This window comes from Mus pahari, chromosome 22, assembly GCF_900095145.1.
Source record: "Mus pahari chromosome 22, PAHARI_EIJ_v1.1, whole genome shotgun sequence".
NCBI lineage: Eukaryota > Metazoa > Chordata > Mammalia > Rodentia > Muridae > Mus > Mus pahari.
The window spans coordinates 23,378,987-23,394,376 of record NC_034611.1 but is presented as its reverse complement, the minus strand read 5'-3'; the positions used below and the strand labels follow the sequence as shown (position 1 = coordinate 23,394,376).

Here is a 15,390-nt window from a genome sequence, read left to right as displayed (position 1 = left end):
CACACACACACACACAGAGAGAGAGAGAGAGAGAGAGAGAGAGAGAGAGAGAGAGAGAGAGAGAGAGACTGACTGTGATTATAGACAGAGCAAGTGACCTTGCTTGAATATCTTAGTAACATCAAAGTAGGATATCTGAACGTCCTTGAGGGCTTTCTGAAAGTCATTTGTCCCATCAGGTTGGGAGCTGGAATGGTTTGCGTCATTAAAGAGATAAGGCCCCAAATTAAAAACAAATTAAGGAGGTTATAAATCAGCACTTACTACTAGCAGAGTAAGGATATTGTACAGAACTTATCCTCCTGAGAGGGAAAAATGTGTTCTTACAAAAGACCCCTTCATTTCATGAGAGAAAGTGTAGGCTGAGTTTCAGTGCTTGCACACACACACACACACACACACACAGACACACACACACAGACACACACACAGAGACACACACTACTACTTTTTGTGTCTTTTGTGCCTTCAAAACTGGACACAATTGGGTGGGTATAAAGCAAAATGTTAAAAAACCTATGCACTGCAAATACTGCCCTTTGACAGCTCAGGGATGCGCTGAGCTTTAGAAGTATACTTTAGGGCTGGAGAGATGGCTCAGTGGTTAGGAGCGCCGACTGCTCTTCCAGAGGTCCTGAGTTCAATTCCCAGCAACCACATGGTGGCTCACAACCATCTGTAATGGAATCCGATGCCCTCTTCTGGAGTGTCTGAAGACAGCTATGGTGTACTTGTATAAATAATAAATAAATAATGTTTAGGAGTATACTTTAGAATTGTACTTGACATGTGGTGGGTGATGATACATACTGTAGACCTGTACATACATACTTAGTTCAGTGTGGCATTGTAACACCATGTTTAAGGTTTAATTATCAGATCAAAATCATCGACATATCCATTGTCTTGGTCATTTTGCATTCTTTTGTATCGGAACATTTCAAATCCCTTTTCCTAGGGATTTTAAAATACATGGTAATTTTAATCATGTTTAAAATAATTTAATCGTTTAAAAGCATGGTTGATTTATATTATCAGCAATGATATATATTTACTGAACTATGCTATAGGACATCAGAAGTTCCTAGCCAAGCTCAGCCATGCCTGTTAACCACTTTCTCTCTACCGCACACCCTTCATTTGGATATTGTCTCTCACTGTATATTCCAGGTTGTTCTCAAATTCCAGATCTGTCTGTCTTGACATCCTGAGTTCTAGAATTATTGACATGGAATATTCACTCCTGGCTTAACTTTTAGTATTTCATTAGTAAATGGTAATCCTGGGACACATAATACGTATGTTAAGTGGCCTTGTGTATTTGGAAGCTAGCTAATAATATGTGTATGTGTCTATCTGTTTCTCTTTCCAATGCAACCATTCAGATCATTGCTGCCTCATTTGCTTGCTATTGTACCAACATGGAAAACACATACGGATTAGAAGTAGTTGGGCACATTCCAAACGGGTAATGTAGTCTTTCTTTTAATGTGTGTTTATCTGAGTGTTTGGTTTCTGATGTTCAAAGGGCCTTAGGCCTGGGTGGGAATGGATTTAATTTCTTTTTGTGGCTATATGAGGCAAAATTCTAAATAATTTTTATTATGAATGACAAAAACCGACATGTGGAGAAAAGCAGTAATTTTCTAGGTTATAAGCTAACCTGCTATTAAATAAGCATGTAATCGGTTAACACAGCATTGCTTCAAGTAAAAAATTTCCAAAGGAATTTACAAAGATATGGCTTGAAAAATAATGGAGGCAGCTAAATTTGCCAAGGCCTGGATCTGGTCTACTGTCACTGCTCAGCCACACTTGTCCTTGTGGCCACCTTTATCACTCAAGTTATGATAAGTATGAAGAAGCACCCGCAGAACTGGAATCCCAAAGGCTTGCAAAGAGAGATATAGAGTCAGGTAGAGATGGCCTGGCACCCCACCTCTCTCCAGTCTCCCTCCAGACATCGAGAGAATAACAGTAGTGCATGAAAGTCACATGTCCCACATTGTGAAAGAACAAACGTCCTTCAAAACCAGGCTGGCAAGCTATGGCAGAGGAGGACAAAAAAATCCTTGTGAGTTGATAACTTTCTTATAGGTCGAATAAGACAGACAGAGACAAAGTCTAACTTTGAGGCAAAGTAAGAATTGTGGGGTCCTTTGAATTTTATTTTTCGTCTCCTTAAAGTAAAGGAATCGTAGGAAAATTCTCAGAAACAAAACAAAAAAAACAGTTAATTAAAAATAAATCCTCCGTGTTGGCTGGCCTGTGTAGACGCAGGCAAAGGTGGGTCCCCTAAATCTACTAACTCTTAGTTTCCTAAGGGTTTCTCTGCTTTTCCTTGGAAAACCAGTTGCTCCTTCTTCAGTCCAGGTTTTGTTATTAATTCATCACATTTAGTTTTAATGGACTAGAAGTTCGATTTCCTCATTTCATGTTTCGTATGACGTGTGTTATCTTAGGATGTATAGTCACAGTGTTTGGGGGAGCAAAGCATATACAGCACACTCAGAGACAATGCCTCCTTCTACTCCTGATCTATTCCTGTCTGAGAAATCCTCTTAAGGAACTGCAGGAAGGCATGGCTTAGAAAGGACCTCCTCGTAACCTTCCTCCAAGAATTTTCTCATCCCAACGGTGGTTGTGGTAAACGAAATTGTCTGAGAAAATGAAATGAAACAGTTAATGAGAAAGAGTCCATGCCCCCCCCCCACACACACACACACGAGATAATAAGACAATTAACCAGTAAGAAATAACTCCCCCCTTTTCCTTTATTTTTACCACAGGAATTCCTTCAGGGGTGGGGGGTAAGTCTCCCAGCATGACAAGGAATACGTAAATGGTCATTTGGCTTACATACTTTTCAAGGGACAATAAGACATAATGGCTGGGTATTATCTGAGAAATGCTTTAAAGATGACTTGGAAATGAAGCTAAGTGTGGTCTCTTTTGCAACAGAGAGGAGATGAGATCTTCCTGCATGTTTTCTTTAGCATATGGAAGGCATGATTAACTGTCTCGTGAAAGGATTGAGTTAAAAGTGTAATTACCATAATGAAGTCAATGGCGTGCTCAGAGATTAGCCGACCGTGAGTTGGTGTTTGCCTGAAACTCTGCAGCATTTGAGGAAGAAATATGGCTCCAGTGTTGTCCAAATAAATATTTGGAAAGGTTCAAATGAAAGAAGGGGCAGATATGCTTTTGTTTCCTACAAGAAACTTTTGTCAAGTCAGAATTCTGTGGTATGACCTGAATTCCCTGGGTGTGAGTGTCAGTTAGATGCATTGGACTCCCCTTGTGTTATTTCTTACAATTTTGCTTTTCTGCTAAATAATACTGAAGATATAGGGTGTTACGGGGCAAGACTGCTTAGTTTTCTCTTAAGGGTTTCACTTAACTCTGTGTAAACTTCAGAAACACTACTGTAGGAGATTTCATGGCAAGTTCCTGTAGAAAAACCAGGAAGGTTCATAACTTCAATACAGTCTTTCTCTCCATAGGATTCCTCCTCCCCGCGCTCCCCCAATGAACATCCTCTCTGCAGTGCTCACTGAAGCTTTCGGAGTTGCACTTGTAGGCTACGTGGCCTCGCTGGCTCTTGCACAAGGATCCGCCAAGAAGTTCAAATATTCAGTTGATGACAACCAGGTGGAGTGTGCCCCAAGGCTCTCTCTAGCCAGGGAGTTTTTCACTGTTCTGTGGCCTCTCAGATACTGAAAATGTCAAACGCTTGAAAATCCAACTTTTCTATGTGTGTAGCAAGCATGGGCAGAACAAAACAGGGAAGTCTCCGAGTCACTCACAGGAAGCTTAGGAGCTAGCTTTCACAGAGTATAGTATATTAATTTCGTCATTCCCTCTTTTTATCTATATGTCTGCCAGAGAAAAGCCTTTGTTCTTTGTTTCCACTGTGTGAGGTCCTTGGATTGAGCTCACATCAGCAGGTTTGGTAGCAAGTACCTTTACCCACTGAGTCATCTCACTGATCCTTCTAATATATATTTAAAGAAACACACACCCCTTCATGCCCTTTCATTTGGGTTTAGGAAAGAATCCAAGGGTATTTATCATTTCATGATAGATAACTTTGAAAACGTAGGGATTTCAAAGAGGAACACTAATAATTACTCTTCTTATTAAGACCCTTCAGGATGTGAAGTTTTGTTCCTACATACCTAAGAGTGCACATACAACCTGTTTACAGAATCCATTCTCCCGGTGTCTTTTTCATGCCCCAAGGCCTTGTAGAGCTCCCTGGGCCTGAACAGAAGCTGCAGTAGACTGCAGGCCAGTGCAGAGTTACCTGCACATAGAATTCACACTGAGGTGTGGGGCCCTCCCTTCTCTCTGTGTATGTCTATTAAGCTCCACTACAGATGCTAGGGATAAAATAATAAACAACACAGATGAACACTTTCATCCACTCAGAAACCCCCGGGGTCTCCCTTCTTCGATGCTCAATTACAGACCTCGTTATCATGGCTTAGGCTCTAGGTCTGCAGGATTCCATTTCTTATCAAGTCTCATAGGGTATGCCCTAACCACACTCTCCATCTCTCATCTGTACCCTAAGCACTGTTTCCTCAGAATTCTGTCCCCTCCCATTTCTGGATAACTGCCTTATTCAGATACTCACTTCACAGGAAGACTTTTTGCTGACCAGTTCCTCAAACCCAGCTCTCTCCCATTTCCTTTCTAGCTTTGTCTATTTGCTTTCTACAGTTTCTCACCAGAATCACAGCTCTCCGAGGGCTGAGACATCATTTATAGTAACTGATACCAATAGGGGCAAGCAAGATATTAGGAAGAAATTTTCATTTGTCTAGAAAAAACATGATGACTGGACCAGGTTCTGGTGAGACCTTAAAAGGCAGATGTGGATGGGCACTGGACTGTATCCATGTACATGGAAAGAATCATGGGGGCTGGAGAGATAGCTCAGTGGTTAAGACCACTGTCTGCTCTTCCAAAGGTCCTGAGTTCAAATCCCAGCAACCGCATGGTGACTCACAACCATCTGTAATGAGATCTGACGACAGCTACAGTGTACCTAGATATAATAAGAAATACATCTTTAAAAACCAAAAGAGTCATGGATAACTTTATAGTTTGGGGCCTAGACTTGAAGTGATGTGATTAGAATGGTAGAAACTTATAGAGTAGTATATTAGTTAGGGTCCCTTTCCTGCACAAAAGCATCATGAACAAGAAGCAAGTTGGAGAGGAAAGGAAATGTTTATTCAGCTTACATTTCCACATTGCTGTTCATCACCAAAGGAAGTCAGGACTGGAACTCAAGCAGGTCAGAAAGCAGAAGCTGATGCAGAAGCTATGGAGGGACGTTCCTTACTGACTTGCTTCCCCTGCGGTGCTCAGCCTGCTCTCCTATAGAACCTAAGACTACCAGCCCACGGATGGCACCACCCACAGTGGGCCCTCCCACCCTTGATCCCTAATTGAGAAAATGCCTTACAGCTGGATCTCATGGAGGCATTTCTTCAAGGGAGGCTCATTTCTCTGTGATAACTCCAGCCTGTGTCAAGTTGACACACAACACCAGCCAGTACAAGTAGTTACTGATTTCCTAAGTGTTGTTGACACATAGTAGGTCGGATGTAGCAATCTGGATTAGGAAGAGTAGTCTAAACTGAAGATGTAGATTTGGGAGTTGCCAGGGTGTGCGTTTGGACAGTTAAGATGTGGACAGACAGTAGAAAGGGTCTTACAATTACGATTGACTAGATAACAAAAGAAACTAAGAAGTGACAGCGGGAGAGATAGAGGCAAGCTCGGAAAGTGTGGGGTCCAAGAAGCCAATCGAAAGGACCTTTTAAGAAGGGTGGAATGAGCAGCTGTGGGGAATGCTTCTTTCCACCAGGTAAACAAAGCTGTAGCCATTGGAGTTGGTAAGGCAGAGGTCATCGAGGAAAGGGGGGGAGGAGTAAAATCCCAATGGGGAATACTTAGAAGATAGGGATGGGCCATGGGGCCATGGAAATCAAGAATAATTAGCATCTCCTCGCGAGTTCTTTATGAGAGTTGAGTGATGCGCTTAGAATAGGCTTTGGGGGATTGCAAGCAGGCTATGAATGTTAGCTATTTTTATTATAAACTATTACATCTTAGCTGGTGCGTTGAATAGTAGCTGAGCACAAACAAGCTTCAATCTTTGATGAATTGTACCTGGGACCATAGAAGGGGATTACGATAAAGAAATGTTCCATTCTCCCATAACTAATCTCGCAGGAATTTTTGGCCCATGGCCTCAGCAACGTGATCCCTTCATTTCTCTTCTGCATCCCAAGCGCTGCCGCCATGGGAAGGACCGCTAGTCTGTACAGCACGGGCGCAAAGACGCAGGTAACAACTATTCTGCGGGGAAAGGAGGGCTGTGGGGCTGTCACCCCCTTCTCAGAGTGGAGAATCCCCTGCTCTGTTGAGTCTTGAAAACGTTGATGATTCACGTTTTCTAAGCAGTTTCTATAAGTCCTTCCTTCTTCCCTCTCCTACTCCTCCATCCTGTTATGACTCCCCTCTTTTTCGATTTTTTTTCCCCATCAATGACGACTTTTCCACAGACCCTATGATGCAAAGAGCAAACTGAGGCATTCCTTGACCACAGTAGCTTTATTAGCAATCTTTAAGCCAGAGCGCCCTCTAGCGGTCTCTTATTTAATCTAATCTAAACAGTTTCTCTCTCTCTCTCTCTCTCTCTCTCTCTCTCTCTCTCTCTCTCTCTCTTCCCTTTCTTTCTTTCTTTCGTTCTTGTGACAAAGTTGATGAAAGAAATTGGTCCAGGTGTTGTGTTATGAAACTTTTCCTGGGGAGACCCAAAANAAAATCAAATTAGAATATATTACAATTTAACAAATAATTACTATAACCTGTTTAAGAAGCAAAATCTTATGTAAGCTGAGATTCATGACATCATGTACTTTGATGGGTTTCTATGAATTTTAGTGATTTCAAATCCAGGTTCATAGTGTCTCTTGGTTGGCACAAACCTTTTCATAATTTACTCTTCTTAAATGATTGCAATCATTTTCTCTTGCGAACCCTTCCTGCAGCATTCTAGGTTGCTATAGATTTTTCCACAGGCCTCTCTTTAAAAAGTGAGTATGTTAGGTTGTTTCCATGTTTAGGCTCAATGGATGAAATGTGTCCAGGGAAGGTTCTGGATGCTGGACTTACACTCTGGCTCCTCCAGGTAGGAATGGGTGATTGCATCAGAAACTCCTCAGGCTTAAGTGGACTCAGCTGACAAAGCAAAAATGACAACTGTATAAAGGTTAGATGAACTGTCACATGCTCAGCTAGTGAAACACATACGCAGACAGAATCCACTCTTGAAATGCTAGTGATTAAAATTGAGTTTACTAGGTTTCTGCCGTTACTGTTTTCGAAAGCGAAGATGTTCGTGTGACTGGGACAGCTTTCTCTTGGGATGGTTTCCTCATCCCCGTTGGCCCTCAGACTTGCTGCAGGTGCTTGAGAAAGATGATATGATATTTTGTCACTTGTCTTAGAGACAGAAAGGCTGAAAGGCAGCCCCGAGGTGTAGCCACGGTGATGTGTATCCACCTTGATGTGTGTCATCTCTGGCCTTAGGCGCATTGCGTGCATTTTTAATCACTGCCTGAGTGGTGAGAAAACTCTCCGGTCGGTCTTTGTAACTTTCAGCAGGGAAGGTTTCAGAGAAAGAACACTTGAGAAAATGTGTCCTAAGTATGAAATCTTAGTGGGCCAATAGCATCATTTACTAGAATGGGGATGCAAGATGCTGTGTCTCTGTTCCGGGGTCACATGTTTGAATGACTGTAACAAGAGAACACCTCTAAAGACCTTTGGCTTTATGAAGATTTCTCCCACTTGCATGGTATTCTAGTCCTCAAACTTTAAAAGAAATGAATCTAAAATCTGGCAAAAACACTAAAACCCGCCTGCAGAATATTCTCAGGGTACTCTCCCCGCTGAGGTGATGGCTCTATTTCTTTTCTTTCTTTCTTTCTTTCTTTCTTTCTTTCTTTCTTTCTTTCTTTCGTTCTTGTGACAAAGTTGATGAAAGAAATTGGTCCAGGTGTTGTGTTATGAAACTTTTCCTGGGGAGACCCAAAACACATATCTACTCCGCCAAGATAGAGATCCCACAACAAATTTTATGGATGTAGCACACAGATGATACCAAAGTCCAATTTAGGGAACCAACGAGTTTTGTTGAAGTTACTCACAGGAATATGGGTGAAGGATTGCTTACAGGAGCAGAAAGGACTCAAAGAAAGATGCACCATAAAAGCGTATCCCAGGATGGGTGGCAGTTGACAAAATCTGGAGACCTGGAGCATAGTGCACAGTCTTCAGGCGGCTCAGCAGGTTGGAGAGTGTCAGCCGCCCCAGTGGTAGCTAGCTGGTTTCCTCCGGGCAGCTTGGCTTACCTGTAATGATTCCATAGTCTTTATTGTTTACTCTTGGGAGGTCCTAGTGCTTCTGGTCAGATTAGGGAGTTCCTGAAGGTACTTTGAGTTGTTTATTTTCTGATGTAAGGAGCTTCTTTTGCAAGAATGGAATGCCCAGAACTGCAGTACAATCCCATGTCACAGGACCTTGGGAATGGCAAAGCTGAGGTTTAAACTCTCAATGATTTGTACTCATAACCAATGACCCATCAAAGAAATTGATGTATATCATAAGAAATTAACAATCACAGCTAACCATCATTAAATAATAAGAATTGGATGAAAATCAATAAACAATTTTACATGCAAATGTAAGCATTTACTAGCGGTTTATCTTATATTACTAATATAGTTTTTAAGTTGTAGAACAACTCATGAGAAAAGTGTAAGTTTTTGTGACCTTATGGGAAAGACTCAAGATAAATATAGATAAACACTAAGTATTGAATAAAACTGATGCTATACACCAGTGGTTCTCAACCTTCCTAATGCTGTGACCCTTTAAAATATTTCCTCATGTTGTGATGACCCCCACCATAAAATAATTTTGTTGCTACTTCAAAACTGTAATTTGGCTACTCTAATGAATCACAATGTAAATATATGAGTTTTTCAGTGGTCTTAGGAGACTCCTGTGAAAGGGTCTTTCCACCCTTCCCATGGGGTTGCCACCCACAGGTTGAGAACCAGCGCCATACACCACAGCATAGAGAAAAAAAAAAAAAANTAGCCCTGGCTGTCCTGGAATTCACTTTGTAGACCAGGCTGGCCTTGAACTCAGAAATCCACCTGCCTCTGCCTCCCGAGTGCTGGGATTAAAGGCGTGAACCACCACACCCGGCTTCTTAACCACTGCTGTCCAACTGCACAGGAAGAGAATCTGGACTCAAATTGAGGATGCTTTGCTATCCATTTCAGACCTTTTACGTTGCTGCCACTAAGTGTACATAGGTACAGTAGCTAACTGGCTTGAAGAGAGCGCTAAGCATGTTTTCAAAGTTTGGCTCTATCTAGGGTACTTGTAAAAGAAACCCCTTTCACACTTCATGATTTCAAAGTGCAGGCTCTTCAACGGCTCTGCCTCCCCTAGGCACTGGAATGCATACCCACTAAATTAACCTGGAACACATAAAAGCCCTTCAACTTTTTAGCTAATTACAACTCATCAAAGCACAAATGATAAGCACATTACCTTTATTAATTACTTTACCGCCTGCAACAGCTTCAGTATTCTCACTGGAATACTGCACTGCGATATTTTTGTGTCATAGTTATCTATTTCAGGCTGGAGGGGTAGCTAAGTGATAATAATGCACTCATCTGCCACCCCAGAATTCAATCCCAGCTCGACAGACAACAGCATCATATTTCTTCCTTCAGTCCCAGAAAAGACTTTGCTTAGGTCAGAATTTGATTTTCCCTACACAGTCTTTTCCTTGTTCCCGTGTCCCTTCGATCCTTCCTTCCTAAGATTTCATGATAGTTTTATTTATAAGCATGTGTCATTCCGTGTACAATGTGCACACCCATGCGGTGTTTGCCGAGGCCGGAAACATGGTGTTGAATCTCTTGACACTAGAGTTACAGGCGGTGGTAAGCCACTTACAGTGGGTGTTGGGATCTGAACTCAGGGCACAGAGCAGCAGCTAGTGCCCTTAACTGTGAAGGCATCTCTTTAAACCCTGGGTTCTACCTCATATCCAACTTTCCAGTACATGATTCTTCTCTGTCTGCTAGGCTCTTGTCTCTGTCATGGCTTCTTGTTCCCTCTTGACTGCTTTCTTCTCTTCTGCAGCCATCACTAAGGCTTGTGGGCTGTGGTTGTTCTCTTCACATTGTGTGCACCGTTGACATTTTGTGCTCACTAATGTGACCGTATGATTGATATCTTCTTTCTAGCCTGGAGTTAAAGACCCTGGAGAACGCAGCTTCCATCTGCTGCATGGAGTCTTCGGTGTTGATTTAGCCAGGGACCTGGCATGTCATAGATACCCTATCTCTGTGCATAAACACAGTGGACAAGAAAGAAAAAATGGCTAAGAATGACATAGGATACAATTTACCAGTTTTGCTGCCATTATGCCAGAGCTTTGGCTTTTGTTTCTTGAGCAATTTTTATTATAATTAATACATTTTAAATGTATTATAGTACATTTATTGTTGGGAAAAAATCTTTTTTTAAAATCAGGCATTTGGTCACATACTTTAGAGAAGTCCTGTTTGAAAGAAATACAATATGATTTATCTAAGTAATTTAAGTTATCTAGTGGCCCCATCTTTAAAAATGAAAACCTATTAAAACAGGTTTTAATACATTTTAACTTACCTGATAGGATAAAATAATTATAATTTCGACGTGGATTAGAGAAGTATACACAGTTTTAAAAGCTATTTTTCCCTCAATAAAACTTAGGAATCTGGTATGTATTTTGCATGTGCGGATTAGTCCTAATACAGACTAGTCATATTTCAAGTACTTAGGATCCTTCCGTGGTGATTACAGGGCAGAGACTCTAGGACTATTGTATGTGAGTGAATGGAATATAAAGACTCCCAGTGTCTCAGAAAAATGAATTAAATGCTTCAACAGGAATAGCAACAGAGTCTGATCATTTACTAGCAAGTGCTCTGGCCAAAGGCACACACGTGGCGACGCTCTAAGCCGTGTTCTCCTTCACATGGGATGCCCAAAGCCTTTCAGAGAGCCAGACAAATGGTACAAGTGAATCCTGTTTCTTACTTCCCTGGTTTCTGAGCTGGAAGGAATGTTAGCGCTGTGCAGGAGCTCCCTGTCCCCTGGCTTCCTCCCTGCCACGCTTCTCTTCCCTTGCAGCATTGGAGATACATCAGTGCTTTTCCCGGGACTTCAGGAGGATCACAGAACCACCAGGGATGCCAGCCGGCATCTGCTGCAGAGGCTGTGCAGCCACAACCGAGAACAGCAGCTGGCACGCTCTGCGGCAACACTAAGGTTGCCTCTGGGCTCCAATTTGCAAAGCTGTATTCTTTTGATTCTTCCAGAAGCTGGCTCATTGCTTGCATCTTCTCCAAGGCCTTCTTTTTTTTTTTTTATTAGATATTTTCTTCATTTACATTTCAAATGCTATCAAAGTCCCCTATACCCACCCCCACCCTGCTCCCCAACCCACCCACTCCTGCTTCCTGGTCCTGGCATTCCCCTGTACTGGGGCATATAATCTTCACAAAACGAAGGGCCTCTCCTCCCAATGATGGCTGACTAGGCCATCTTCTGTTATATGTGCAGGTAGAAAGAAGAGCTCTGGGGGGTGCTAGTTAATTCATGTTGTCGTTCCTCCTACAGGGTTGCAGACCCCTTTAGCTCCTTGGGTACTTTCTCTAGCTCCTCCATTGGGGACCCTGTGTTCCATCCAATAGCAGACTGTGAGCATCTACTTCTGTGTTTGCCAGGCACTGGCATAACCTCACAAGAGACAGCTATATCAGGGTTCTTTCAGCAAAATCTTTCTGGCATATGCAATAGTGTCTGAGTTTGGTGGCTGATTATGGGATGGATCCCTGGGTGGGGCAGTCTTTGGATGGTCCTTCCTTCTGTCTCAGCTCCAAACTTTGTCTCTGTAACTCTTTCCATGGGTATTTTGTTCCCCATTCTAAGAAGGAACGAAGTATCAACATTTTGGTCTTCCTTCTTCTTGAGTTTCATGTGTTTTACACATTGTATCTTGGATATTCTAATTTTCTGGGCTAATAGCCACTTATCAGTGAGTGCATATTACATGTGTTCTTTTGTGATTGGGTTACCTCACTCTGGATGATGTCCCCCAGATCCATCCATTTGCCTAAGAATTTCATAATTTCATTGTTTTTAATAGCTGAGTAGTACTCCATTGTATAAATGTACCACATTTTCAGTATCCATTCCTCTATTGAGGGACTTCTGGATTCTTTCCAGTTCTGGCTATTATAAATAAGGCTGCTATGAACATAGTGAAGCATGTGTCCATATTACAAGTTGGAACATCTGCTGGTTATATGCCCAGGAGAGGTATTGCTGGATCTTCAGGTAGTACAATGTCCAATTTTCTGAGGAACTGCCAGACTGCTTTCCAGAGTGGTTGTACCAGCTTGCAATCCCACCAGCAATGGAGGAGTGTTCCTCTTCCTCCACATCCTTGCCAGCATCTGCTGTCACCTGAAATTTTGATCTTAGCCATTCTGACTGGTATGAGGTAGAATCTCAGGGTTGTTTTGATTTGCATTTCCCTGATGATTAAGGATGGTGAACATTTTTTCAGGTGCTTCTCAGCCATTTGGTATTCCTCAGTTGGGAATTCTTTGTTTAGCTCTGTACCCCGTTTTTAAATAGGGTTATTTGATTTTCTGGAGTCCAGCTTCTTGAGTTCTTTGTATATATTGGACATTAGTCCCCAATTGGATTTAGGATTGGTAAAGAGCCTTTCCCAATCTGTTTGTGGCCTTTTTGTCTTGTTGACAGTGTCTTTTGCCTTACAGAAGCTTTGCAATTTTATGAGGTCCCATTTATCAATTCTTGATCTTACAGCACAAGCCATTGCTGTTCTGTTCAGGAATTTTTCCCCTGTGCCCATATCTTCGAGGCTTTCCCCCACTTTCTCCTCTATAAGTTTCAGTGTCTCTGGTTTTATGTGGAGTTCCTTGATCCACATAGACTTGACCTTAGTACAAGGAGATGAGAATGGATCAATTCGCATTCTTCTACATGCTAACTGCCAGTTGAGCCAGCACCATTTGTTGACAATGCTGCCTTTTTCCCACTGGATGGTTTTTGCTCCTTTGTCAAAGATCAAGTGACCACAGGTGTCTTCACAGTCTTCTTAATTTAGCTCTGCTGCCCTATCACCTGCCTTTCATTCTTTCTTTCTGCCCTTTCCTATCTCCCTCCCCTCCTCCTTTTCCTCTTCTTCCTTCTATCATCATCATCACCATCACCACCACCACCACCACCATCATCATCAAAACAATTCCTCTACCTTTCATAAATCTGGACCTTACTTGACCCTTGCTTAGGAAGCTAATAATTGGGATCTCCCTCTCTTTCCAGCTAAGTATTGCATGGTTATGGAGGACTCTAATGCCTGCATTGGTCATCTTTGTATGGAATATGCAGTATATAACTGTGCTACTGCGATCCATTTCCTTTGTGTCTCTGAAAGGGAATTTAGTCATGTTCACACGTATACACATATCTATATATGCACATAACCCTGTAATAAAATCTGAAAAATTGAGATTTCATTAACTTTTATGCAAACTTGACTGTTAGATGTAACTGCCTAAAGTTTTAAGACAAAAATTGTCCTGAAGCATTTAGTCAATATGACATGGAAAGTATTAAAGAGGGAAATGCACAGGCCCTGTTTGCCCCATGGATGGTAAGGATGTGTACACTTGCCTTCAGCATTTATAACCTCTTTCTAAAATGCACTGGCAGCTTACTTATGCTCTGTTTATTTTCTGTCAGGGAAGCAAATCAAATATTATTAGTGAAGTTAATAATAATAAGGGAGTTAACATTACTTCCTATTATTTAGTTGTTGTGTAGTTTTTTATAGCAGCCTTAGTAGGCTATAATCTATCCAGGAACTTTAAAAAGTAGATTTGAAAATCTCTAACTTGTTGAACTGCCTCACTTTGAGCAATGCCAAATTAAACCAACCGTGTGTGTGTGCAAAATCTCCATTGCCAATGCTGAGAACCAAATGTGCCACATTAAATCAGAGATGATATCGTACGTTAGAAAAGTCATACATGCCCTGCTTCAATTCAAGTCAAAGAAAAGGACACATTATTACTAAGTAAAACAAAACTTGAAAAGTAAACAAATCTTTGGAAACTTCACCGTTTATGTAGTAGGCTTATAGTCATTAGTCTTATTCTCAGTATTTGAGACTATTAAAAACAAGATGGTCACACTTGATGTCCCTTAGAGAGACAAGAAGGAGACAGAGAGACAGACAGGGAGAGAGAGAGATTGCTATTTACCCCACTCTGCCCCAGTGTCCTGCCATTGCGCAATATCCCTTTCTCCCAATTCAATCTACATTTTCCCACCACCAGTGATTCTTGACAGAAGTTAGAAAACTTTTCCAAACACATAATCTTATGCTAAATTAAATGCTTGCTTAGAAATAAGGAGATTGGGCTGGAGAAATGGCTCAGCCACTTCGAACACTGGTTGCTCTTCCGGGGGATTAAAGTTTTAATTTCTGTCAAGCACAACATAGCAACTTCCTGTAACTCTAGTTCCAGGAGACATGACACCCTCTTCTGGCCTTGAGAAGTACCAGGCACATACTGCACAGACACATACCCAGACGAACAGCTATACATATAACAAATAAATCAAGATTTAAAACAATAAGTGGTTTAATGTTCTCTCAATCACCATATGATTTTGAGTGGCTAATACATACATATTGAACTGAATGAGAAGGTAATTCAAAGAAAGTGAAATAAATTAACCAATAAACTAAAACCAACCAAACAAAAAAATAATCCTCAAAATTGTGTGGCTCTGGATCCAGTCCCAGCTTCATGCTGCCTCTGAGTGTCTCCAATCTTTCACTGCATGACCTTCGATGAACTAGTTTATGCCTCAGAGCCTTCTTAGAAATGTCGACTTCACACTGAATTCATTTCAGCTCCTAGGACTGACCTGCTCGAAGGTACGTAGTATGTATTGGATTTAAAAAGACCCACAGGGAACAAAGACAAATGTCACTGATGTCATTGACTTTCAACTTTTTTTTTTAACCTGAAGTAAAACTTAGTAGTTAGTGTATTTTTTTTTTCTGTCCATAGCTATTAACTGTAACTGTTCTAATCTGTGAGCATGTCTGATGAGCTGAGTCATTTGCTATTTTACGGTTAACCCCCCCACCCCCAACCCCCAGTCCACAAGTGTGTCCTTCAGAGG

General features: G+C 41.6%; 1 protein-coding gene across 5 annotated transcripts in view; it reads left to right on the top strand.

The window, feature by feature from the left end:
- Slc26a7 (solute carrier family 26 member 7) overlaps positions 1–15,390 on the top strand; it is a 131,186-nt gene that overhangs the window by 80,704 nt on the left and 35,092 nt on the right. For all 5 annotated transcript variants that reach the window (XM_029533432.1, XM_029533431.1, XM_029533429.1 and 2 more), the window contains 3 exons: positions 1,386–1,468; positions 3,504–3,651; positions 6,250–6,363. In XM_029533432.1, coding sequence (XP_029389292.1) covers positions 1,386–1,468; positions 3,504–3,651; positions 6,250–6,363 — 345 coding nt within the window. The remainder of the gene's footprint in view (positions 1–1,385; positions 1,469–3,503; positions 3,652–6,249; positions 6,364–15,390) is intronic.